Source organism: Festucalex cinctus, chromosome 1, assembly GCF_051991245.1.
Source record: "Festucalex cinctus isolate MCC-2025b chromosome 1, RoL_Fcin_1.0, whole genome shotgun sequence".
Lineage (NCBI taxonomy): Eukaryota > Metazoa > Chordata > Actinopteri > Syngnathiformes > Syngnathidae > Festucalex > Festucalex cinctus.
The window spans coordinates 4,253,095-4,278,273 of NC_135411.1; the positions used below are offsets into that span (position 1 = coordinate 4,253,095).

The window sequence follows — 25,179 nt, forward strand, 5'->3', positions numbered from 1 at the left end:
AGTCTCGTAAGCCATCAAATAAAATCAATCAGACTATGGACGTCATCGAGAGCTGAGTAAAGCTTGACGGACTAGCAACAGTAACTAAGGGGGGCGGAGCTAATGCGAAAGGTCAATTGCAGTTTCAAAACAACATTGAAAACATTTTCAGTCTTTCAACCAATGCCTCGGGAAAACAATGCCAAAATGCCATTTTTGAAACTTGGCTGGTGACCGTTTTGAATCTCTGAAAGTTTGTGGGTGAAACTGTAAAAAAAAAAAAAAAAAAAAAGTTGTCATTTTGAATGATTTTATATACTTTTTGGAGATTCAAACCCACTTTTCAGGTTTGGAAATATTTTTTCAACGTTTTGAGAACGTTCAGAGTTTACAGGTTTCAAAAACGGGAAACAAATAAATGCCTCGGGAGAACAATGCCAAAATGCCATTTTTGAAACTTGGCTGGTGACCATTTTGAACCTCTGAAAATTTGTGGGTGAAACACTGTAAAATCATACTTTAAAAAAATGTCTGTCTTTTCTAAGCATTTTTTTATTTTTATTTTACAGCTTTTTCTGTGATTTTTTAGTCATTCAAAAATATTTTTGGAGATTCGAAACATTTTTTCAGTCATTCAAAAATGTTTTCGGAGATTCAAACCGAAGTTACGAGGTATTGGCAGGATTCTGATTCCAAACTTTTACCCTTGACTTCTCATTTCAAAACGAGTAATCCATCTTGTTCGGTGAGACGAATAAACATTTGGTTTCCCCGTCATAACAGCCCTCTGAGATAAACCCTGAGGACTGCAACAAAACTGAGTTTTGACACCCCTGAGCTAGTCTAACAGCACAACAACCTCCCAAAATCCCCACTTAACTGGCATTGCTGCTTGAAAGCGCCATCTTTTCTGTCATATGTGTGCACGTAAGGACCCAATATTATTTGTTGAACAGTTGTGATTCTTTCATAAACAATGAATTAAACAAGTTTCCTCCTGTAAACGTCATGTAACATATCATTTATACGCCCTTAAGGCAAGTTGGAAAATGTCCGAAGTCCTCTTGTTTTTAACGAATTTAAATCACCATAAATCATGCTGTCCATGGAACTGAGTGATTTAAAAAAAAAAGGGGTCCTCAAAGTGGACATACCGTCCACCCACTGACGAGATGGTAGGAGCAAGATGGCCGCCCTGTCGCTTCAACGGCTTGCACGGGCGTGTAAGGGCTATCTGCTATCCAGTCATATACAGTATACAGGTTTTTAAACATTTTTTTTTTAAACTCAACAAGTGAGTCACATCCTTTCAGGGCAATTCCCAAATGATTCCACAAATTAACACCTAACAGATACACACCTTTGCTTAATATTTGTTCTTGTTTTTTTTGTTTTTTTTATAGACATGTGCACCCCTTATATCATAAGGACTGTGTCTAATTTGGTGCTAATTTAAACTCAACCAAGTCATAAAATTTCATTGTATTTAATAAATAATGGATGTGTTGATTCAGTATATTTTGATTAATTAATAATTCTTATAGCTCTCTTTTGCAATTTGAATACAGAGTTGGTGTTTGTTTTATTTGCTACTCTGTCGTGGTGCCCCCTGCAGTCTACTCTGTGTACCTCAATGGGCCAAATTTGGCATTGACTCGCGATCAGTTGCGTTAATTTTTTGACACACTAATTTGTGCATAATTAATTAACCTAAAATAATGTGTTCAACAACAGCCTTTTAATATGTATATAAGGCAAACTACATATGAACGGACATTTACATGTACAGATGACAGATTATAGCCGTCAGTTATAATCTGCAGCCACTTGTCAGGTTGATGTTACGTTTTCAAAACAAATTCATTTTCAAAATAGACACGTACAACACACAATACAAGTACACAGATCAATCATTCATTCATTTCGCGGTAGACATTTCTGCACCATTTTAAACGTCAATTCCTAAATGAGATCATATCAAGCTTCATTCATCAACCGCTTTTCTCACCAGCACACTTGTGCCTCTCAGCGTTGCCCTTTGTTGGGAATCTTTGACCACAAACTGAGCAAGAAAATGGTTTCTTATCAGTGTGGGTCTTTGTGTGTCTTTTTAACGTTTCATTAACAGTACATTTTTTACCACAAACTGAGCAAGCAAAAGGCTTCTCTCCAGTGTGGGCTCTTGTGTGGATTTTTAAGTATCCCTTGGAAGAAAAATTTTGACCACAAACTGAGCAAGCAAAGGGCTTCTCTCCAGTGTGGGTTCTTGTGTGTGTTTTTAAGTATCCCTTGGAAGAAAAAGTTTGACCACAAACTGAGCAAGCAAAGGGCTTCTCTCCAGTGTGGGTTCTTGTGTGTGTTTTTAAGTATCCCTTGGAAGAAAAAGTTTGACCACAAACTGAGCAAGCAAAGGGCTTCTCTCCAGTGTGGGTTCTTGTGTGTATTTTTAAGTGTACCCTCTGAGCAAATTTTCGACCACAAATTGTGCAAGCAAAGTGCTTCTCTCCCGTGTGGATTCGCGTGTGCGTTGTTAAACTTCCCCTCTGAGAGAAACTTCGACCACAAACTGAGCACGCAAAGGGCTTCTCTCCAGTGTGGGTTCTTGTGTGTGTTTTTAAGTATCCCTTGGAAGAAAAAGTTTGACCACAAACTGAGCACGCAAAGGGCTTCTCTCCAGTGTGGGTTCTTGTGTGTGTTTTTAAGTGAACCTTGTGAGCAAATTTTCGACCACAAACTGAGCAAGCAAAAGGCTTCTCTCCAGTGTGGGTTCTTGTGTGTCTTTTTAAGTCTCCCTTGGAAGAAAAATTTTGACCACAAACTGAGCAAGCAAAAGGCTTCTCTCCAGTGTGGGTTCGTGTGTGTGTTTTTAAGTGTTCCCTCTGAGCAAAATTTTGACCACAAACTGAGCAAGCAAAAGGCTTCTCTCCGGTGTGGGTTCTCGTGTGCGTTGATAAAGTTTCCTTCCTAGAGAAACTTCGACCACAAACTGTGCAAGTAAAGGGTTTATGACCAGTGTGGCCCATCGCGTGTCTTCTCAATTGAGACTTGGAACCAAAGGTTTTTCCACACTGAGAACATTTCCACCGTTTGTCATCAGTGTGACATGTCACATCATCGTCACACTGTTCATCGTCAGCAGTGTGAGCAGCGTGTGACGCGTCTTCACCATCTGACATAAGAGCTAACCGGCTGTCATCATTTGTCATTTGTTGTCTGCTTGGAGACTCCGCCCCTTTGTTCTCTTCATATTGACGTTCATCTTCAGTCTTCAAATGGACACCAGTCACGGGCAACTCTGTGAAGTGCTCCTCCTCTTCAATGTATGGTGGCAGCTGCTCCTCTTTTTTGATGTTGGGAGGCTGTTGCCGCTTCTCTTCTTTAACTTGAAGAGGCTCCAAGTCCTCCTCCTGTTTCACGCCAGGGAACTCTGGCTCCTGCCGCTCAGGAAAAATACATTTTTCACCGACATCTGCGAGACACAAGATACACATGGTTTGGTAAAGTTAATTTATTGTGATGTTATGTATTTTATATTGAAGTTTATCACATGGGCCACATGAGTGAATGAATAACAATCTATACACAAGTATTTTTTTTAAACTTTTAAACATTTTTTTTTAAACTCAACAAGTGAGTCACATCCTTTCAGGGCAATTCCCAAATGATTCCACAAATTAACACCTAACAGATACACACCTTTGCTTAATATTTGTTCTTGTTTTTTTGTTTTGTTTTTATAGACATGTGCACCGCTTATATCATAAGGACTGTGTCTAATTTGGTGCTAATTTAAACTCAACCAAGTCATAAAATTTCATTGTATTTAATAAATAATGGATGTGTTGATTCAGTATATTTTGATTAATTAATAATTCTTATAGCTCTCTTTTGCAATTTGAATACAGAGTTGGTGTTTGTTTTATTTGCATTTGCCCAGATTTTCACACAATAGGTCAGATATTGTAAGAATAATGAACTGTATAATGTATATAATGAGTTCATGTTCAGGACATCCTTAGTTTTATAGAGTATCCCTATGATTTTTCACATTTTCCTTTTAACAATTTCTATGTGTGGCTTCCAAAATAATTTATCATCAATAACTACTACAAGGAATTTGTTTTCATACGCCCTTTCTATTTCAATTGAATTAACTTGGGCTGGGTTCAAAATATTGATATATCGATATCATATAGATACGCCTTTTCATATCCCAATATCGATACATAAAGCCATGTATAGATATATCGACCCCGCCCCCAACACACACACAACACATTCAACACACACAAACAAATGCTTCCGAGCCCGTGTCACTTACACGGTGGAAGCCAGTATCGATCATCTCCCCACCCACCCCATCCCCTCAACCACCATTGGAACATTTGCACAAAAAACAATGTGAATGAGTGTCAGTGTTTTTTGTTACTTTTTTTTTTTTTTTAACATAGCCTGTACTGTGGTTGTAATTGATTTAATTATTTATTGTTTTTATAAGGCCATGTTAAATAAAACAGTATTAATGTAACTGCAATTGATTCAATTCTTAATGTAAATATTAATATTTTTACTAATGCATTAAATTACAGCAAGAAGTTTCTACTATTTGCAGCACTGGTACTTTTGACTGTCTAAAATAGGTGCTGCATGAATTCCTCAAATGAATCAAAAATCGTTGTGAATCATTAATCGAATCGAATCGATCCTGGAAATTTGAATCGATACCCAGCCCTAGAATTCACCATAAATTCATCCATCCATCCATCCATCTTCCTCCGCTTATCCGAGGTCAGGTCGCGGGGGCGACAGCTTTAGGAGGGAAACCCAGACCTCCCTCTCCCCAGCCACTTCAACCAGCTCCTCCGGCGGGATCCAAAGGCGTTCCCAGGCCAGCCGGGAGACATAGTCTCGCCAGCGTGTCCTGGGTCGTGCCCGGGGCCTCCCGCCGGTGGGACATGCCCGGAAGACCTCCCCAGGGAGGCGTCCAGAAGGCATCCGAACCAGATGCCCGAGCCACCTCAGCTGGCTCCTCTCAACGCGGAGGAGCAGCGGCTTGACTCCGAGTCCCTCCCGGATGACCGAGCTTCTCACCCTATCTCTAAGGGAGAGCCCGGACACCCTGCAGAGGAAACTCATTTCGGCCGCTTGTATCCGGGATCTCGTTCTTTTGGTCACGACCAGTGGCGCTCCTGCCATTAGGCAGATTAGGCAGATGCTAGGGGCGCTCGTGAGCAAAAGGACGACAGGGAAAGGAGAATTTATTATTTTTTTTTACTTTTATCAGTCACGTAAACGTGCGCCTTCTGTTCAAGTAAAGCATGGCTTGCCAGCCAACCACATACATCCTTTCAAATTTGGCTTTGATTGACATCTACGGCTCGCCAATGGTAATCGGGATTGGGGGGGGTGACGCGCGCTCCGGAGACGCGCATTAGCCAAATCTACTTCCGCGTTAGATAGTGGTGCACGTTCGCCGGCCGGCACTGACCCAATGACTGAGCAGTGAGCAAACGCCAAACCTCGATCCAGGATGACACAGTTGACATGGTTGGGAATCCTGCGTTCACTGGTCCACTAAACAACGTTCACAAGTGAGTGGCAAACTTTTGTTTTGATTAGTCAAGCCACACAGCACGGACAAATTGTAGCAATACACAGTATGCGGTTAACAGACCCACGCAGTCACACATACACAACAAATACTTTGGAGCATAAAATTATTTATCACTAAAGCATAGTTGCAGTACAATGTAAGTTGAATTCTCTTTTCTTTTTTTTTTTATTGCCAAGTTTGTCACGGTTGATGACTGTCACTAAGTTATAATAATAATAATAATAATAATAATAATAATAATAATAAACAGCACTTTACACATCCTTATGGATTGATATTTTTCACTGAACCCATATGTCATTTCTGTATATTATCGACATATCTCAACTCAATCTTTTTTTTATAAAGCACTTTAAAACATCCATTGCTGCATACAAAGTGCATGGAATAGAAATCAGTCTCGCAGTGGACACGAGTGAAAGAAAATAACACAAAATAAAATTAATTATAGTAAATATAAGTAGGTAAGTATAAAAGCAAAAATAAAAAATAAAAAAAATATATAAGATGTAGGGAAGTGAATAAGTAAATATAACTATAAATAAAATAACACAAAATGCAGAAGGCACCATAAAACACTGGAATGATGCGAAGTTTCATGCTGAGTCAAAGACCAAAGAATAAAGATGTCTGGCAAAAATGATCCGAAATTTTATCCATATCGTACAGCCCTAAATCCAAAAAGCAAATGAAGGCAACTGCTAGCTAATCTCAGATAGAAGGGGCTGGGTCACAGTCATTCCGCCGCTTTTGCAGTTGTCACAATGCCACTGTTCAACCTGAACAACATTAGATTTAGGTTGATGAAGTGTGCTCCCCCAAAAAAGGTAATGCCCCCCCTGCACTCTCTTTCTGGTGACAGGTCTGGCTCTTTAGTTAAGAAAATGAAATGAAAATGCGAGTAAGCTGTCCTGGCTCAAACCTTCAAAAAAAATAAATAAATAAATAAATAAATAAAATAAAATAAAAATAAAAAAAGGAAAAAAAAAACTGATCACGGTCAGATTCTCAGGTGGATGTGCAGGCTGATACAGCACGGACGTCATAAATTAACTGGGCTGCTCATGCTGTAGCGAAAAGTGAAGCTGGCGGCGGCCATCTTGTGTTGCCAAACCTACAGTAAGTTGACTTTTCAGCAGCATTTTTTCCACGTTATTTTCTTCCTCTACAGCGAAAATATCTGAATCTCAGCGGCATTGTAATCATCAATCCGTCATTCGTCATGCATCAGCGTCATTGACGGGCTGATGGACAGCGAGGAACATATCCAAGTAAAATGCACAAATGAATTAGTTCTGGAACACTCTTTCTGGGTGATTCTTTTCAACAAATTCCGAAACTTTCTGGAAACTTCAGGCCCGTCTCGTCACAATTAAAAAACCTACTGTGCCTTCATCAATCGCCAATTGTTTGAATTTCTGCACAAATTCGTCGGCCGTTTGTTCATACAGTTACGTAAAACTACCTGAACACCTCATGGTGGGGCGAATGACGAAGACGCTACATAGACACATACTGTATCGATTATATTATCGACGTATTGACACACATCTATTATCTATTTTACACACAGTGACACATTTATTGACGAATTTGACGTCTGTCATTGGGATAGGTTAATTGACGGTGTGACGGATTGATGATTACATTGACGGAAGGAAACTTACTTCCGTCAATAGTTCATTCGTCCTTTTTTTTAAGTTAGCCATCAATCGCCAATCGACAAAACGGACGCCCGCCGTTGACGGACCTTCCTTCAATGTTGACGAAACGCCCATCACGTCAATCATTTCAGAGATGACACTGTTCAACAGCAAATTTGAATCCCAGATGGCTTTGTGTGTCTGAAGGTATTCTCGACGCTGATTTGCGGAAAATTGCAAGGCAACACAAGGTGGAAAGAAAAAGGTTTCTCACCAGCGTGTTTTCTTGTGTGTATTGTTAAAGCTGACCTGTGAGTGAAGCTTTTGCCACAATCTGAGCAAGAAAAAGGTTTCTCGCCAGTGTGTGTTCTTGTATGTGTCGTTAAGTCTGACTTCCAAAAGAAGCTTTTGCCACAATCTAAACAAGCAAAAGGTTTTTCCCCAGTGTGTATTCTTGTATGTGTTGTTAAATTTGACTTCGAAGAGAAGCTTTTGCCACAATCTGAGCAAGAAAAAGGTTTTTCCCCAGTGTGGCTTCTTGTATGTGTTGTTAAACGTGACTTCAGAGAGAAGCTTTTGCCACAGTGGGTACAAGCAAAACGTTTTTCCCCAGTGTGTGTTCTTGAATGTTTTGTTAAATTTGACTTCAAAGAGAAGCTTTTGCCACAATCTAAATAAGAAAAAGGTTTTTCCCCAGTGTGTATTCTCAAGTGAATTTTTAAACTTCCTTTTGAACTCAATGTTTTCCCACAGTGAGAACACTCCCAAGATTTGTCGTCAGTGTGACACGACCTATCATCAGCAGCGTGTTCATCATTACCATCCAGATTATCATCATTATCGTCATGAGAAGAAAGGGACCTTATGTCATCACTTTTTGCTTTTGATGATCCCCAGTGGTCTGCATCACTTTCTGGAATCATGTTTTGAGGATTTAAGATCCTGTTTGGAGGCTCCGCCCCTCTGCCTTCCTCACTCTCACCCTTGACTTCGTCTTCACTCTTTTAAGGGGCGAAGGTCATTGATGACTTGAAGGTCATTGGTGACTTGGTGACGTCATCCTCAACCTCCTCCTCTTTGACACGAACGGGCTTTTCTTCCTCTTCGATGTAAGGATGTTCTTCCTCCTCTTTAACATTCGGAGGCTTCATGTCCTCTTGGTCAGGACGAAGATATTTCTCAGCGACGTCTGCAGGACACAAGAAGACAAAACACACATTTGGTTTGGTCAAGTCAAATTTCAATGGTGAGTTGATAATACTGTCACGATTGAATTTTATTTTATTTTTTTAAGAATCGATTCATCTAGAGGGTGTGCGCTCGTTCACTACCTGTCCAGTGACGAGATGAAATGGGGAATGGTGAGGTTAAATATTTCCCGGTTGGTCCGAAATAGCTCTGGGGGAACATCACCATTGACCATTTGCACCGACGTCACGTAATCACGTGATTGCGCCACCATGGACAGCGGAATGAAATGACAGTTGAATGAAAGTGGACGGGCTGCGGAGCGATTTAAGTACTATAGCGATTTTCATTTTACAAATGGAAAGTTGATGTCCATCGAGCCATGGAATGCGCTAGTTCAACTGACGTTCGCCTGTCGGCAGAAGTGGAACGTTTCGTCGGTGCTCGTCGAGTGCGATACTTACAGAAACGGGAGATGGCTAGTTTGAAAACAGACCCTTACTTTGTGTCCCCCTGTTTTCACGGAATTCACGGTGCACGACATGTATCGCTATGCTGTCAATAATGGAGCCGATTTAAAAGCTCATAAAAGTCTCGGCGCAGAGCAGTTTTGTTTGCTGCTTGGCTGGGTGTCTGCAACGAGGTGCTACATCGTCATGGCAAAGGTAAAACTTGTTTATCATGATGACTCGTGTTTTTTTTATTTTATTTTTACATATTCTGTCCTATATTGAAACACTGTTATGTCAAGTATGCATCAAGTATTTTAGCTCTTTAAAGGCGCCGTCTGCCATTTTCACTCTGGAAAATGCACTTTGTAAATACAGGATTTAAACAATCAAACTACTTCTCAATTTACAGAGTGTCTGATCTCGCTTACCTGGCCAACTCTCCGTTATAAAGGGTTAAAATCCCCCTTTGGCTCCAACCGCAGTAACACGGATTTTACGGAGGTGACGGGGACTTTCCAAGCTGGTGTCGAAAAGGATTCGTTTAGGTTCTCACCGCCCCAGTTTTAGAGCATCAGCCCCATTAGATTAACACCCTTAAAGAGTAACCTTTATTGATTTAAGGATAGGAATCTAATCACACTCTTTTTACAGCGGCTCCTCTTCTAATGATCGGTTGAACTTGTTATGACCTAAATAATTTTAGCTGACCTTGTTAGGTCCGCAAGGGCTTGTTTTATTTTTACTTATTTTAAGCCGAAGTAACACAATAGGATTTAACTCATTGACTGCCATTGCGGAAAAAGACGTCAAACAATGCATTTTTGCTGGGCTGGCAGTGAATGTGTTAAATACAATGTGCCAATATATTTTGTGATTATATTGCAGCATCTTTTTTTCCTTTTTTAAGGCAAATTTTGCTTAAAAATCCGTCAATTTTGGTTACATCTCATCTTAACTCATTGACTGCCATTGACGGGAAAAGACGTCAAATAATGCATTTTTGCTGGGCTGGCAGTGAATGTGTAAAGGAATACAGCTACCACCTATTTAGAATTGTTATCTATTTCGGTAAGAGATAGTTAACGGTCGCAAACGGGGCCGGGCAAACGTGTCAGCTGCGTGACGTCACTCCCGCGGCAATTTGAAAGCACGCACAGATTATTTTTTTTTTTCCACTCACTCACTCACTCGCTCACTCACTCACAGAAGCTTACATGTGTGAATGAGTGAGTGAAGAAAAATAAAATCCGTGCGTGCTTTCAAATTGGCGCGGGAGTGACGTCACGCAGCCGACACGTTCGCCCGGCCCCGTTTGCGACACGCCACCGCCCCCGCTCTGCGATTGGCTGGAAGGTTGTAAACACTGTCTTTCCACTGAAACGTCCCGCTGTTTACAAAAAAAAACACAAAAATGTCAAAATACGGGCTGGGGAGGTGGGGGGTTAGGACGAAATTACCACAAAAGATGAACAAAAACATCGATGTGTAGACTAAGAGAAAGTTCAAGTGTGTACATCCTGTATTTAAAAAAATGCATTTTCCTGAGTGAATCCGGCAGACAGCCCATTTAACAATTGACTTTTCCTGCACTGCATAAACAAGACATGCACGATAATAATGAAATATAAACTCAATACAGCAAAAATAATGTAAACACGTCACTTCTGTTATAGGCAGACCCGTCACCAGAAAGAAATTGTAGGGGGGGGGGGCATTACCTTTTTTTGGGGGGGGCACACTTTATCAACCTAAATCAAATGTTCATCAGGTTGAACAGCAGCATTGTGACAACTGCAAAAGTGTTCAGAAATATTTTCTGTCACTTAAAAGCGGCAGTTCGTTCTGAAATCTAAAAGACAAACTGAAAAAAAAAATGTGTAGTTCATTTTGCATTTATTCAACTCAAAAGTTCATTTGAAACAAATCCACTCTTCACTTCTGTAAACAACTATGTCCGAATGAATGACTCTGTGACCCAGCCCCTTCTATCTGGAATTGGCTAGCAGTTGCCTTCGTTTGCGTGTTGGATTAGGGCTGTACGATATGGACAAAATTTCCTTTCATTTTTGCCAGACATCTTTATTCTTTGATCTTTGACTCAGCATGAGACTTCACATCATTTGACTTTTTTTATGGTGCCTTCTGTATTTCGTGTTATTTTATTTCTATTCTTGTACAGATTTTTTTTTTTAGTATTTTATTTGCGTGTATACTTATCTACTTATATTTACTCTAATTAATTTTATTTTGTGTTATTTTATTTCACTTGTATCTACTAAAAAACTAATTTCTATTCCATGCACAGTACTTTGTATGCAGCAATGGCTGTTTTAAAGTGATTTAGAAATAAGGTTGAGTTATGTCGATGACATACAGAAACAACATATGGGTTCAGTGAAAAACTAAGCAGAATATCAATCCAAAAGGATGTGTAAAGTGCTGTTTTTTTTTTTAATTAGAACTTAGTGACAGTCATCAACATGAACAAACTTGGCAATAAAAAAAAAAAAAGAGAATTCAACTCTCATTGTACTGCAACTGCTTTAGTGATAAATAATTTTATGCTCCTTAGTTGTTGTTGTGTATGTGTGACTGCTTGGGTCTGTTAACAGCATACTGTGTATTGCTACAATTCATCCGTGCTGTGTGGCTTGACTAATTCAAATAAAAGTTTGACACTCACTTGTAAACGTAACCAGTGGACTCGGGATTCCCATTGATGTCAACTGTGTCATCCTGGATCGAGGTTTGGCATTTGGTGGCTTACATTAAAGCGGCACGACGTGCTCACTGCTCAGTCTTTATGCCAGCGCCAGCCGGCAAATGCGCACTCTCTACCCGGAAGTAGATTTGGCTAAGGCACGTCTGCAGAGCGCGCGTCTCCCCCCCACCCCACCCCATCCCTCCTGATCCTGATTGTCATTGGCTCGTTTAGTTGTCAATCACAGCCAAACTTGAAAGGAGGTATGTGGTTGGCTGGCACGCCATGCTTGACTTGAAACAGAAGGCACAAGTTTACGTGACTGATAGGACGAATAGTTGGTGAGTCATCTTGCTAGGGCGGGCATGGCTGAGTGACAGGGCGGGCACGGACCCCCAAGGCCCGCCCATGGCGACAGGTCCGTCCCCAGCACTGTTTATAGTATATGCTCATCATGTTAGTAGTAAAAAAAAAATAAAATAATATCCTACCCACAGGTCTTGAATTTATTTGATTCCACTTGCTCTTTATAGACAGTATTAAATATAAATATAATTTACAAGACTTAGACTTGACTTTATTGATCTTAATAATTGAAAATTTAGTCCCCGTACAAATTTCCATCTCCAAATATATTGCAAATGGCTGTGCCGCTGTACCTAGTTTCAGTGTTGGGTTTGGAAAGGAGGTGGAAGGCGCACCATCGACAAAAAGCATACACGGCTGTTCTTGTTTATAGCCCAGTTTTTGCCTGTTTTGATGTTCTGTCTGTTCACCTGGGTAAAAAAATTAATAAATAAATAACTAAAATGATAAATGCAACGAAAGGTGAAGGCCCAATGAAAATGAGGCTGTCTACACATTCCAGCTCATTTGCAAACATATATTTATACTGCTACTCCAGGCTCAGAAGTTGATAAATTTACATATGGCATGGTTACAAATTAGAAATATTAGTATCTGAAATATAAACTTACCAATGTAGTCCATTCGGCACGACGTTCTGAAGCTTTTCTTTCAGTAGGAAATGGAATGAGTATAAATAAGGTGGGTCGCAGGCGCAACGTCAAGTTCCTTTATTGCACGAGTGAACGTGGCAAAATTCCTTCATCCGCTTTTTGAGTCCACGTAAACCATTGTGACAATCACGCATGGAACAATGGGCGACTGGCGTACTACCCAAATTTGACCTCAAAATAAAAAATAATGACTCTTTTCGGTTATTTCCAATGCATTCATATGGCGATCTGGATAGCAACGTCCCCGAAACAGGAAGCATAAGAGCCAGTGGCCGCACATGCGCAGTTGTAATTCCGATTCGGCTTATTGAATTACTGTGTACAGTAATGACTGCATTTATTGTTTTGTTTTTAACTCTTTATAGTAGCGCTGAGCAAGGGAGAGTAATAAGAAGTGTACAAACCTGTTGTGTGTAGCACAATTCGAGGCTGCTGGCAAACATCGTCCAGCGGTTGAAGATGTTGCTCGTTCTCTTCCTTTACTCCAAAATGTTCCTCCTCGTCCTTTGGTGTCGTTCTCGCCGACATTTTGGCCCAATAGTGTCAACAAAGTCACACTTGATCTCTTCCTGACCACGTCTTGTGTGCTTCTCTTTGTTAGCGGCTAGCGAGCTAAGCTAAACTAAGCTAAGCTAACTAAGGCCGAGAAGCATCAACGCGCACCGAAACGAGTTTACACACATGCTGACATTTAACAAATGGTGTCGTAGACCTTCAAAATGGCGATGGACGTCCTGTGTGGAGGCTGAATTCAGTTCAATACCGAATAAGAAATAATGATTAAACGCCATGTACCCGCCCGCCGCGGCAGTGATGACTCCGGAAACCAAAGTAGACGTGCGGCGGAAGTCAGGGGCAGGACACGCCCCCGCTGCGCTATGATTGGCTGCTGGAAATTGGAGGCTTCACAGCAAGCATTGTCATCAAGTCATCGGCAGATGTCGCCATTTTTGCTGCAGTTCGAAAGTCTCATTCCGGTTTTTTCAGAGTTTTGTTTCCCGATATAATCGTAAAGTTTAAATGCCTGTTTAAATTGGACTTATTGAAAAGAGCCCCAGTTTGTTGTGGTGAATGTGCAGTTTAAAAATTCGCCATCAAAGTTGAACAAGCTTGTTGAGGTTAACTGAATGTTTATTATCAGGGATGAGTTTAATTTGTTGTAATAGCTTATAATGTACCCGCCCTAGCTATTAATAAATGTTTGAAACAGTATCTGATATTTTATTGATATATGCAATATTTATTTGTACTGCAAGTAATACAAATGACTTTAGGCCAGTTTTTGTCATCTGTGGCTTTCACACTTTCCTCCAGCAAAGTTTTGACGCAACACTTAACTTCCAATAAAAGTAAAAGGTTAGTGATTGGAATATTGAGGGCGACATAAAAGACGAGCTCTTGCGAGGTCTCAGGACCATCTTCCGTCTTCGTAAATCCGTCAATATCTGAATCTCAGCGGCATTGTAATCATCAATCCGTCATTCGTCATGCATCAGCGTCATTGACGGGCTGATGGACAGCGAGGAACATATCCAAGTAAAATGCACAAATGAATTAGTTCTGGAACACTCTTTCTGGGTGATTCTTTTCAACAAATTCCGAAACTTCCTGGAAACTTCAGGCCCGTCTCGTCACAATTAAAAAACCTACTGTGCCTTCATCAATCGCCAATTGTTTGAATTTCTGCACAAATATGTCGGCCGTTTGTTCATACATTTACGTAAAACTACCTGAACACCTCATGGTGGGGCGAATGACGAAGACGCTACATAGACACATACGGTATTGATTATATTATCGACGTATTGACACACATCTATTATCTATTTTACACACAGTGACACATTTATTGACGAATTTGACGTCTGTCATTGGGATATGTTAATTGACGGTGTGACGGATTGATGATTACATTGACGGAAGGAAACTTACTTCCGTCAATGGTTCATTCGTCCTTTTTTTTTTAAGTTAGCCGTCAATCGCCAATCGCCAACAAAACGGACGCCCGCTGTTGACGGACCTTCCTTCAATGTTGACGAAACGCCCATCACGTCAATCATTTCAGAGATGACACTGTTCAACAGCAAATTTGAATCCCAGATGGCTTTGTGTGTCTGAAGGTATTCTCGACGCTGATTTGCGGAAAATTGCAAGGCAACACAAGGTGGTTTTATTTCGATTTCATACACAAGGAAACTAACTCAATGTGCTTCACGCAAGCAAAAAACACAACACCTACGAACTTCAGCAAACACAACCATTAACAACATTCAGAAGCAAAACAAACAAAAATAGCTTCCAAAATTACATAAAAAAAACTGACATTAATTGACATTTAAACACATTAACAGTAAACGTCAAAAACTTAATATTAACAGGTTGAGTAGTTTTGAAAGCATTACATTTACACTTTTAAGTAAGACGCTGGAGTTGATACTTCTTAAGTCTTCTGAAATCCTAATATCTCTACTTTTATTTGAGTAATGAACGTGAATCATTATGACAGGCCCCAGGCAGCTTTGAATGTTGTGTTATTACGAAATAACATATCAGATTCACTTCCCTTCATTTTTTTGAAGCTTCAAAGATGGCTGCTATTCTCACCAGCACACTCGTGTCTCTCAGAAAGCTTTTTACAAGAGAATCTTTCAGCACAAACACTGCAACTGAACGGTTTCTTCCCATGCGATCTTGTGTGTTTCTTGAAATTTGACCTGTCAGAGTAACGTTTTCCACAATCTGAGCAAGAAAAAGGTTTCTCGCCAGTGTGGCTTCTTGTATGAGTTAAATGGGGCTTCCGATAGAAGCTTTTGCCACAATCTGAGCAAGAAAAAGGTTTCTCGCCAGTGTGCCTTCTTGTATGAACTGTTAAATATGACCTGTGAGAGAAGCTTTTTCCACAATCTGAGCAAGAGAAAGGTTTCTCGCCACTATGGATTCTTGTATGTTTTGTTAAATTTGACTTCGAAGAGAAGCTTTTGCCACAATCTGAGCAAGAAAAAGGTTTCTCGCCAGTGTGGCTTTTTGTATGTCTTGTCAAATGTGACTTCAAAGAGAAGCTTTTGCCACAATCTGCGCAAGAAAAAGGTTTCTCACCAGCGTGTTTTCTTGTGTGTATTGTTAAATCTGACCTGTGAGAGAAGCTTTTGCCACAATCTGAGCAAGAAAAATGTTTCTCGCCAGTGTGGCTTCTTGTATGTCTTGTTAAATGTGACTTCAAAGAGAAGCTTTTGCCACAATCTGAGCAAGAAAAAGGTTTTTCCCCAGTGTGTGTTCTTGAATGTAATGTTAAATGTGACTTCTGAGAGAAGCTTTTGCCACAGTGGGTACAAGCAAAAAGTTTTTCCCCAGTGTGTGTTCTTGAATGTTTTGTTAAATTTGACTTCAAAGAGAAGCTTTTGCCACAATCTAAACAAGAAAAAGGTTTTTCCCCAGTGTGTCTTCTTGTATGTGTTGTTAAATGTGACTTCGAAGAGAAGCTTTTGCCACAATCTGAGCAAGAAAAAGGTTTTTCCCCAGTGTGTGTTCTTGAATGTAATGTTAAATATGACTTCCAAAAGAAGCTTTTGCCACAATCTAAACAAGAAAAAGGTTTTTCCCCAGTGTGTGTTCTCAAGTGAATTTTCAAACTTCTTTTTGAACTCAATGTTTTCCCACAGTGAGAACAATCCCAAGATTTGTCGTCAGTGTGACACGACCTATCACCAGCAGCGTGTTCATCATTACCATATAGATTATCATCATTATCATCATCATCATGAGAAGAAAGGGACCTTATGTCATCACTTTTTGCTTTTGATGATCCCCAGTGGTCTGCATCACTTTCTGGAATCATGTTTTGAGGATTTAAGATCCTGTTTGGAGGCTCCGCCCCTCTGCCCTCCTCACTCTCACCCTTGACTTCATCTTCACTCTTTAAAGGGGCGAAGGTCATTGATGACTTGAAGGTCATTGGTGACTTGGTGACGTCATCCTCAACCTCCTCCTTTTTGACACCAGGGGACTTTTTTTCTTCTTTAAAATAAGGATGCTCTTCCTCCTCCTCTTTCACTTGAGGAGATTTCACCTTCTGTTCGTCAGGACGAAGATATTTCTCAGCGACGTCTGCAGGACACAAGAAGAACACACACATTGGTTTGGTCAAGTCAAATTTCAACGGTGAGTTGATAATACTGTCACGATTTAATTTAATTTTATTTTTTTAAGAATCGATTCATCTCGAGGGTGTGTGCCCGTTCACCACTTGTCCAGTGACGAGATGAAATGGGGAATGGTGAGGTTAAATATTTCCCGGTTGGTCCGAAATAGCTCTGGGGGAACATTAGCTAAGCTAACTAAGGCCGAGAAGCATCAACGCGCACCGAAACGAGTTTACACACATGCTGACATTTAACAAATGGTGTCGTAGACCTTCAAAATGGTGACGGGCGTCCTGTGTGGAGGCTGCATTCAGTTCAATACCGAATCAGAAATAATGATTAAACGCCATGTACCGCCCGCCGCGGCAGTGATGACTCCGGAAACCAAAGTAGACGTGCGGCGGAAGTCAGGGGCAGGACACGCCCCCGCTGCGCTATGATTGGCTGCTGGAAATTGGAGGCTTCACAGCAAGCATTGTCATCAAGTCATCGGCAGATGTCGCCAGTTTTGCTGCAGGTCTCTTCGAGCACACTACCGTAAATCCTAGAAAAGGGCGAACAGAAAAAATGAAGTGCGGCTGACTTGACCGCGTAAAAAGAAAAGGCGGCTGACTAGACCGCGTAAAAAGAAAAGACGGCTAGCTTTACCTCAGTTGTAGTTCTGCTAAATCCAATTCTTATCGACTGAGAAATGTACCAAACCGACTGAAGAAAAAAACTGTGTATCGTAACAAAGTGCCCCGGTGAAGAGTCATTACAGAAATAAAAACGTACATATGGTTGAAAAGTGTCGATGAAACAAGTGACAAACCTGCTCTGTTCAACACAACTCGAGGCTGCTTGTAAACGGCGTCCAGCAGTTGACGTTGTCGCTCGTTGTCCTCCTGTGCTCCACAAAGCTCCTCTTCGTACTTGACTTTCGCCATTGTGAACATCTTCACACGATATTCACGACACTTTACGCTCACGATTGACGTCTGCTGAGCCAATTTGTCGATAGCAAACGCGTCTCGTTTTTTGGCGCCTAGCAAGCTAAGCTAAGCTAAGCTAAACTAAGCTAAGCTAAGCTAAGCTAAGCTAAGGCAAAATAAAGAGGGCCGAGAGATACGATTGAACCAGACACGAAACGTAGCAATTATGTTTGACTTCAATAAAGTAGTGACGGGGCAAAGTGTCGATGTGTCAGTTCGTTCCGTACGAATTCGTGTTGAATTATTTTTATCGTGAAGCCGAGCGTAAACGCGTCGTGCCTGGAATGGAGTCGCTCTTCTGCTGTCACGTGAAATCTACGGCAATTACAGTTGGACAAATCTCATGTCACGAAAATGTTAATATTTAATTTTACTTAAAAAAATAATTAAATAAAAAGCTCATAAAATTATACGTTTAATTCTAGATTCATTTGGATAATAAAAATAAATCAACCTTTAAATTGCACTCGGACGAATAAGAAGAAACATGTTTACTTCCTGTACATACGAGTAGCCCAGTTTAGTTTTTATTTTTTTAAATCTCTATTCACTCAATCAGTATACAAACTATTGGGGGGGAAATAATACAATCATTGTATACACTATAAACAATTAGAACATAGAACACGCCAGGAAAGTTAAAACATACAAAAGCTAAACCAAATAAAATCAATAGTATAACTGAAAGAAAAGAAAATAGTTTGATACAAAATCATATAAATAAATGATAAGTTTGCAATAGTTATATGTTTTTACAGCTTTTGGACACAGACAACCAGACAATGACAAAAAATAATTTCTCATGGATACAAAAAAAAAAACAATAAAGGATTGTTTCTTATGTGTAAATTTAGACTCCTGAATGTAAAACTTCGCTAGAATAATCATAAGATTTATCAAATGAAACTGTGTATCGACATTATTATCAAATTCAAATATACCAAAATAAGACATGCTTCCAAAGTAAGGAGAAATCTGGATAAATGTGGATTATAATGAATTGTGATAATGTACCCCAGAATTATTAGTAGCACAGTTTTTTTAAAACATCCTTGCTGTTTTACCTCAGACTGTAAATCTGTAAATCCACCCAAGAGTCTCTGTTTTTGTTTTTGTTTTTTTTAAGATTTGAGCCAGGAAAAGTTCTAGTCGAGTGCCGGCAAATTCTATGCACTATTGACTACACTTTTTCTTTTCTTGCTCGGCCGAATATCGCTGCCAAAAGTCAGGTGAGTTGTATCCGTAATTGACCTTTCGCAAACTCCGCCCCCCCAAACGAGCATTGACCATTTATTTAGCAACCGTTGCTATGTAAGCATAGTCCGTCAAGCTTTACTCAGCTCTCGATGACGTCCATAGTCTGATTGATTTTATTTGATGGCTTACGAGACTGCTAACCACCATAAAACTTTACGGAAGAAGAGTGACAACCATTAACAAGCTCCGGACCTCCAAAATGATGAAGCGGTGTGCCTACGGAGTATGTAAATCGGACTGTCCTAAGGTAAGACTATGCTAACTCTATCGGGCTAACTAGCTAGCTGTAGTGTAGTTTGCTTTCGGGGCAATAACAAAACGATATCAAAGTTATTGTAGTTACTATTAATGAATAAAATATATTACTAGAATGTCACTGCCATCTAAGTTAAGCTTGTTCAGTCAGTGGTTAATGTTAGTTTGTCTTCTGTTAGCTTTTGCATTCATCTAAATGTTGCGAGCTAACGTTAACGCAAAGCTTCGTCAAGTTTGGCAAACTTAAGCGTCCTAATAAGTGCCCCGAGCTTATCTTGTTTTCATTTTTCATGCAGCATTTTGTGAACGGACACCCGTCTCCGGAGTATCCCAACCAGCCATATAACCTGAACTACATCCATGGCTAGGGTGACATAAATATTTTTTTTATGATGGGCAAAGAATAACAATGACTGATCTGATGCTTTCAAAGACAAAAAAAAAAAAAAAAAACACTAATGTTTAGCTAGCTATAAACACCGAGGTTTAGCTAACTTGCTGACCTAACAGTAATCCTCATATTTTAACAATACTAGACTAATATAAGTAAGAAAACTTACCCGGCAGTACAAGAGCACGACTGGTCCATAATGCTGTGCTGGTTGCATCTGAAGTATAGGTCATGGGGTTTTCTCAGATTTAGCGTGCGTCCTGTATGTTTCCCCTTCGCTGGCTAATTTAATATTATGACTATAACCCTCCACTGCATATTGTAAACCTTTTTGCCTCGATCTGGAGGATATTGCACTGGTATTGCTCCAAAAGAAATCACTAATACACGCCGGTGTAAGTCTTCCCGTCACGGCTTGTGCTGTCGGAGGCACCAAGCTTGACGGACGAGCAACAGTAACTAAGGGGGGCGGAGCTAATGCGAAAGGTCAATTGCAGTTTCAAAACAACATTGAAAACATTTTCAGTCTTTCAACCAATGCCTCGGGAAAACAATGCCAAAATGCCATTTTTGAAACTTGGCTGGTGACCGTTTTGAATCTCTGAAAGTTTGTGGGTGAAACTGTTTGTCACGCCGCCACCAGAGTGGCGGTTCATGCTTTTGTTTTTACAGTCATGTTCCTGTTTTATTTTGATAGCCCTGACTCCACTCTCACCCCAGGTCACTTACCCTTCCTGCAGCTCAATGATTACCGGTCCACGCCCATGATCAGCACCACCTGTTCCCAATCAACCTGGACATAAAAGCCACCTGATTCCTCCCCTCTGTGCCGAAGTGTCACATATCTCAGTGCATGGAAGCGTCCTCTCAGTCCTCGTACCACAGTCCTTGTTTAATGTCTAGCCTTGCCTTGTCTTGCGCCTTTAGTTTGCCCTGGTTTTCCTCCCTTGTGGAGCGCCTTTTGTTGTCCCTGTTTTTGAGTGCCCTTTTTTGTATCTCCCGTGTGGAGCTCTTTTTGTTCAGCCTTTTTTCCCTCCTTGAGAGGCGATTTGAGTTTCGTGCGATTAAAGCTGCAGCCTTGTTGGCCAACTTACACACTGCGTCTGAGTCCTACCTCCTCTCGTCGTGTCAGTACACTTCGGCCAGCATGGACCCAGCAGGAAAGTTGGAGGCTGCACTACGTAGACAGGCCGCCCGCCTGTCGCACCTGGAGGAGGTCCAGCAAGCCATGGTCATCCGGATAGATGAACTTGCTGGACAGGTGCAGGAGCTGGTGAACCACCTGCAACACTCCACGCCAACCGTCACGAAACCGGAAGCAGCTGAATCCCCGATCCCGACTCCAGTCTTGGCCGGGGCTGGAATGAGACTGGCCTCCCCGGAGCGATACTCGGGAGAACCAGGACATTGTCAGGCATTCCTGACCGAATGTGACATTCACTTCGAACTCTCACCACAGGCATTTCCCACAGACCGTTCTCGCGTGGCCTTCATGATTTCCCACCTGACGGGACGAGCCAGAGACTGGGCCACCGCGGAATGGGCACGGCACTCCCCGACTTGCTCAACCGCAGCCGGGTTTAGCAGGGCTCTCCGCCTCGTTTTTGATCCAACCAACATGGATCGAGAGAAGACGCGAGAACTCAGCCATCTCAGACAAGGCAGAGAATCGGTTAATGATTACGCCATCCGATTCCGAACTCTAGCAGCCAAGAGTGGCTGGAACGACACAGCTCTCTTTGACCACTTTTTGAAGGGGCTCACAACCTCCATGCAGGAACTCTTGCTTCCAAATGACTTACCCGGCGACCTGGACTCATTGATTTCGCTTGCCATCCGCACTGATCATCGGAGGCGGGAGCTCAAGCAGAGCAGCGGACACCAAAGGATACCTGATTCGGGACCCCTCCAGCATCCACTGGCAAGTGAGTCTTCACGATATGAGTTTCCCCAGTCAGCTACCGCGAGGGAGGTCAGTGGAAATGACGAGGAACCTATGCAGCTTGGTCGGACCCAGCTAACTATTGAGGAGCGACAGCGTCGCCGCCAAGAAGGCCGTTGCTACTATTGTGGTGAACTTGGTCATCTGGTGGGATCTTGCACCGTGAAGAGAGGTCCACCGGTGAGTTTCCCGTCACACCGTCCTGCTAAGACTCAAAGAATCACGCAAGCCCAGATAAGCCACCATGCTATAACCATAGACCTGCCAGCCCTCATCGACTCCGGTTCCGACGAGAGCCTCATGGACTGGAGCCTCGTAAAGCGAGTACGAGCCACCACCAAACCCCTTCCCCGGACCATTCAGCCCAGAGCTCTGAATGGCAAGGAACTCTTTTGTATCACCCACATCACCGAACCCCTGAAGGTTCAAATTGGACAACACATAGAGAATCTCCGTTTCCATGTAATCCAAGCTTCGTCACCCACTTTGGTTCTGGGACACCCTTGGCTACGTCTACACAACCCCAGAATCGACTGGAACTCCGGAAACGTACTGGAATGGGGAATGGACTGTATGGATCACGTTTTGGAACAGTCATCAACCAGTGCATCCTCAGCCGAAGTCAACCAGGTGACTCTTGAACCTCTCGCTCCTGAACCTCGCCAGTCACCGCCTCAAGCCCCCGAGTCTCGCCGGGCACATCTCCAAGACCCTGAGCCACACCAAGTCTCTGCATCATGTCACGCCAAGTCTCTGCATCAAGTCACGCCAGGTCTCTGCATCACGCCGACCAAGCCAAAGCCGACCAAGCCAAAGCCGACCAAGCCAAAGCCGACCAAGCCAAAGCCGTTCAAGCCAAAGCCGTTCAAGCCAAAGCCGTTCAAGCCAAAGCCGTCCAAGCCAAAGCCGTCCAAGCCAAAGCCGTCCAAGCCAAAGCCGTCCAAGCCAAAGCCGTCCACGCCAAAGCCGTCCACGCCAAAGCCGTCCACGCCAAAGCCGTCCACGCCAAAGCCGTCCACGCCAAAGTCTACCACACCACGCCAGGTCGGCCAAGCCTGCCACGCCTTGCCAAGCCTGCCACGCCTTGCCAAGCCTGCCACGCCTCGTCAAGTCTGCCAAGCCTGCCACGTCAAGTCTGCCAAGCCTGCCACGCCTCGTCAAATCTGCCAAGCCTGCCACGCCACGTCTGCCACGCCTCGCCAAGTCTGCCAAGTCTGCCAAGTCTGCCAGGTCTACCAAGTCAAAACTATCCACGGGATCCCCTTGGTACTTTCCAAACCTGATCCTGCGCTAGGAAAAGGTCTTCGGAACGGTCCCGACGGGACTCTCGTCTGGCGTCATGGACGCCCTCCTGAACTGCCTTTTTGTCTGGGACGGAGGGGTGGGTCGTGTTCCCACCTCCGTGCCCCCCTTCCACCCGCCCTTGTTTTTGGACTCCTTGCTGAAAGGCCGTCAAGGGCCGGCCATTGAGGGGGGGGTACTGTCACGCCGCCACCAGAGTGGCGGTTCATGCTTTTGTTTTTACAGTCATGTTCCTGTTTTATTTTGATAGCCCTGACTCCACTCTCACCCCAGGTCACTTACCCTTCCTGCAGCTCAATGATTACCGGTCCACGCCCATGATCAGCACCACCTGTTCCCAATCAACCTGGACATAAAAGCCACCTGATTCTTCCCCTCTGTGCCGAAGTGTCACATATCTCAGTGCATGGAAGCGTCCTCTCAGTCCTCGTACCACAGTCCTTGTTTAATGTCTAGCCTTGCCTTGTCTTGCGCCTTTAGTTTGCCCTGGTTTTCCTCCCTTGTGGAGCGCCTTTTGTTGTCACTGTTTTTGAGTGCCCTTTTTTGTATCTCCCGTGTGGAGCTCTTTTTGTTCAGCCTTTTTTCCCTCCTTGAGAGGCGATTTGAGTTTCGTGCGATTAAAGCTGCAGCCTTGTTGGCCAACTTACACACTGCGTCTGAGTCCTACCTCCTCTCGTCGTGTCACTGTTAAAAAAAAAAAAAAAAAAAAAAGGTTGTCATTTTGAATGATTTTATATACTTTTTGGAGATTCAAACCCACTTTTCAGGTTTGGAAATATTTTTTTCAACGTTTTGAGAACGTTCAGAGTTTACAGGTTTCAAAAACGGGAAACAAATAAATGCCTCGGGAGAACAATGCCAAAATGCCATTTTTGAAACTTGGCTGGTGACCATTTTGAACCTCTGAAAATTTGTGGGTGAAACACTGTAAAATCATACTTTAAAAAAATGTCTGTCTTTTCTAAGCATTTTTTATTTATTTTTTACAGCTTTTTCTGTGATTTTTTTTAGTCATTCAAAAATATTTTTGGAGATTCACACCGAAGTTACGAGGTATTGGCAGGATTCTGATTCCAAACTTTTATCCTTGACTTCTCATTTCAAAACGAGTAATCCATCTTGTTCGGTGAGACGAATAAACATTTGGTTTCCCCGTCATAACAGCCCTCTGAGATAAACCCTGAGGACTGCAACAAAACTGAGTTTTGACACCCCTGAGCTAGTCTAACAGCACAACAACCTCCCAAAATCCCCACTTAACTGGCATTGCTGCTTGAAAGCGCCATCTTTTCTGTCATATGTGTGCACGTAAGGACCCAATATTATTTGTTGAACAGTTGTGATTCTTTCATAAACAATGAATTAAACAAGTTTCCTCCTGTAAACGTCATGTAACATATCATTTATACGCCTTTAAGGCAAGTTGGAAAATGTCCGAAGTCCTCTTGTTTTTAACAAATTTAAATCACCATAAATCACGCTGTCCAAAAAAAAAAAAAAAAGACCAGAGACTCTTGGGTGGATATACAGATTTACAGTCTGAGGTAAAACAGCAAGGATGTTTTAAAAAAAAAACTGTGCTACTAATAATTCTGGGGTACATTATCACAATTCATTATAATGCACATTTATCCAGATTTCTCCTTACTTTGGAAGCATGTCTTATTTTGGTATATTTGAATTTGATAATAATGTCGATACACAGTTTCATTTGATAAATCTTATGATTATTCTAGCGAAGTTTTACATTCATAAGTCTAAATTTACACATAAGAAACAATCCTTTATTGATTTTTTTTTTGTACCCGTGAGAAATTATTTTTTGTCATTGTCTGGTTGTCTGTGCAAAAGCTGTAAAAACGTATAACTATTGCAAACTTATCATTTATTTATATGATTTTGTATCAAACTATTTTCTTTTCTTTCAGTTTTACTATTGATTTTATTTGGTTTAGCTTTTGTATGTTTTAACTTTCCTGGCGTGTTCTATGTTCTAATTGTTTATAGTGTATACAATGATTGTATTATTTCCCCCCAAATATTTTGTATACTTATTGAGTGAATAGAGATTTAAAAAAATAAAAACTAAACTGGGCTACTCTATGTACAGGAGATAAACATGTTTCTTCTTATTCGTCCGAGTGCAGTTTAAAGGTCTATTTATTTTTATTATCCAAATGAATCTAGAATTAAACGTATAATTTTATGAGCTTTTATTTTAAATTATTATTTTTAAGTAAAATTAAATATTAACATTTTCGTGACATAAGATTTGTCCAACTGTATTTGCCGTAGATTTCACGTGGTAGCAGAAGAGCTACTCCAT

The 25,179-nt window shown here is 41.6% G+C and overlaps 3 protein-coding genes across 6 annotated transcripts; all 3 read right to left on the reverse strand.

The window, feature by feature from the left end:
- Positions 1-1,754: 1,754 nt before the first annotated feature.
- Positions 1,755-8,159, reverse strand: LOC144006370 (uncharacterized). Its single transcript, XM_077505178.1, has 3 exons — positions 7,406-8,159; positions 7,059-7,066; positions 1,755-3,446 (listed from the first exon to the last, which is right to left on the reverse strand). The coding sequence occupies exons 1-3, from the start codon at positions 8,157-8,159 to the stop codon at positions 1,971-1,973; spliced, it is 2,238 nt and encodes a 745-aa protein (XP_077361304.1). The 3' UTR covers positions 1,755-1,970.
- LOC144007671 (uncharacterized) lies at positions 3,308-20,016 on the reverse strand. 2 transcript variants are annotated; one of them, XM_077507512.1, is made up of 3 exons: positions 19,779-20,016; positions 8,219-8,425; positions 3,308-3,448 (listed from the first exon to the last, which is right to left on the reverse strand). In XM_077507512.1, exons 1-2 carry the CDS (start codon positions 19,840-19,842, stop codon positions 8,241-8,243), a joined length of 249 nt encoding a protein of 82 aa, XP_077363638.1. In that variant the 5' UTR covers positions 19,843-20,016; the 3' UTR covers positions 3,308-3,448; positions 8,219-8,240. The 2 variants fall into 2 exon arrangements, with proteins under 2 accessions (XP_077363638.1, XP_077363633.1); XM_077507507.1 differs by lacking the exon at positions 19,779-20,016 and adding an exon at positions 13,001-13,411.
- Positions 14,744-17,990, reverse strand: LOC144007314 (uncharacterized). 3 transcript variants are annotated; one of them, XM_077506863.1, is made up of 3 exons: positions 17,384-17,470; positions 17,090-17,279; positions 14,744-16,700 (listed from the first exon to the last, which is right to left on the reverse strand). In XM_077506863.1, the coding sequence occupies exon 3, from the start codon at positions 16,546-16,548 to the stop codon at positions 15,178-15,180; it is 1,371 nt and encodes a 456-aa protein (XP_077362989.1). In that variant the 5' UTR covers positions 16,549-16,700; positions 17,090-17,279; positions 17,384-17,470; the 3' UTR covers positions 14,744-15,177. The 3 variants fall into 3 exon arrangements, with proteins under 3 accessions (XP_077362989.1, XP_077362973.1, XP_077362981.1); XM_077506847.1 differs by lacking the exons at positions 17,090-17,279; positions 17,384-17,470 and adding an exon at positions 17,547-17,990; XM_077506855.1 differs by lacking the exon at positions 17,384-17,470 and having other exon boundaries at positions 17,007-17,090.
- Positions 20,017-25,179: the final 5,163 nt, after the last annotated feature.

Excerpts from the sequence above, each read along its gene's own strand:
- LOC144007671 (XM_077507507.1), bottom strand. The coding sequence starts at position 13,124 with ATGTCGGCGAGAACGACACCAAAGGACGAGGAGGAACATTTTGGAGTA. Across the intron at positions 8,426-13,000 it reads AATTGTGCTACACACAACAG|ACGTCGCTGAGAAATATCTT; the intron begins GTTTGTACACTT and ends TGTGTCCTGCAG.
- LOC144007314 (XM_077506847.1), bottom strand. The coding sequence starts at position 17,670 with ATGTTCACAATGGCGAAAGTCAAGTACGAAGAGGAGCTTTGTGGAGCA. Across the intron at positions 16,701-17,546 it reads AGTTGTGTTGAACAGAGCAG|ACGTCGCTGAGAAATATCTT; the intron begins GTTTGTCACTTG and ends TGTGTCCTGCAG.
- LOC144006370 (XM_077505178.1), bottom strand. The coding sequence starts at position 8,159 with ATGATTCCAGAAAGTGATGCAGACCACTGGGGATCATCAAAAGCAAAA.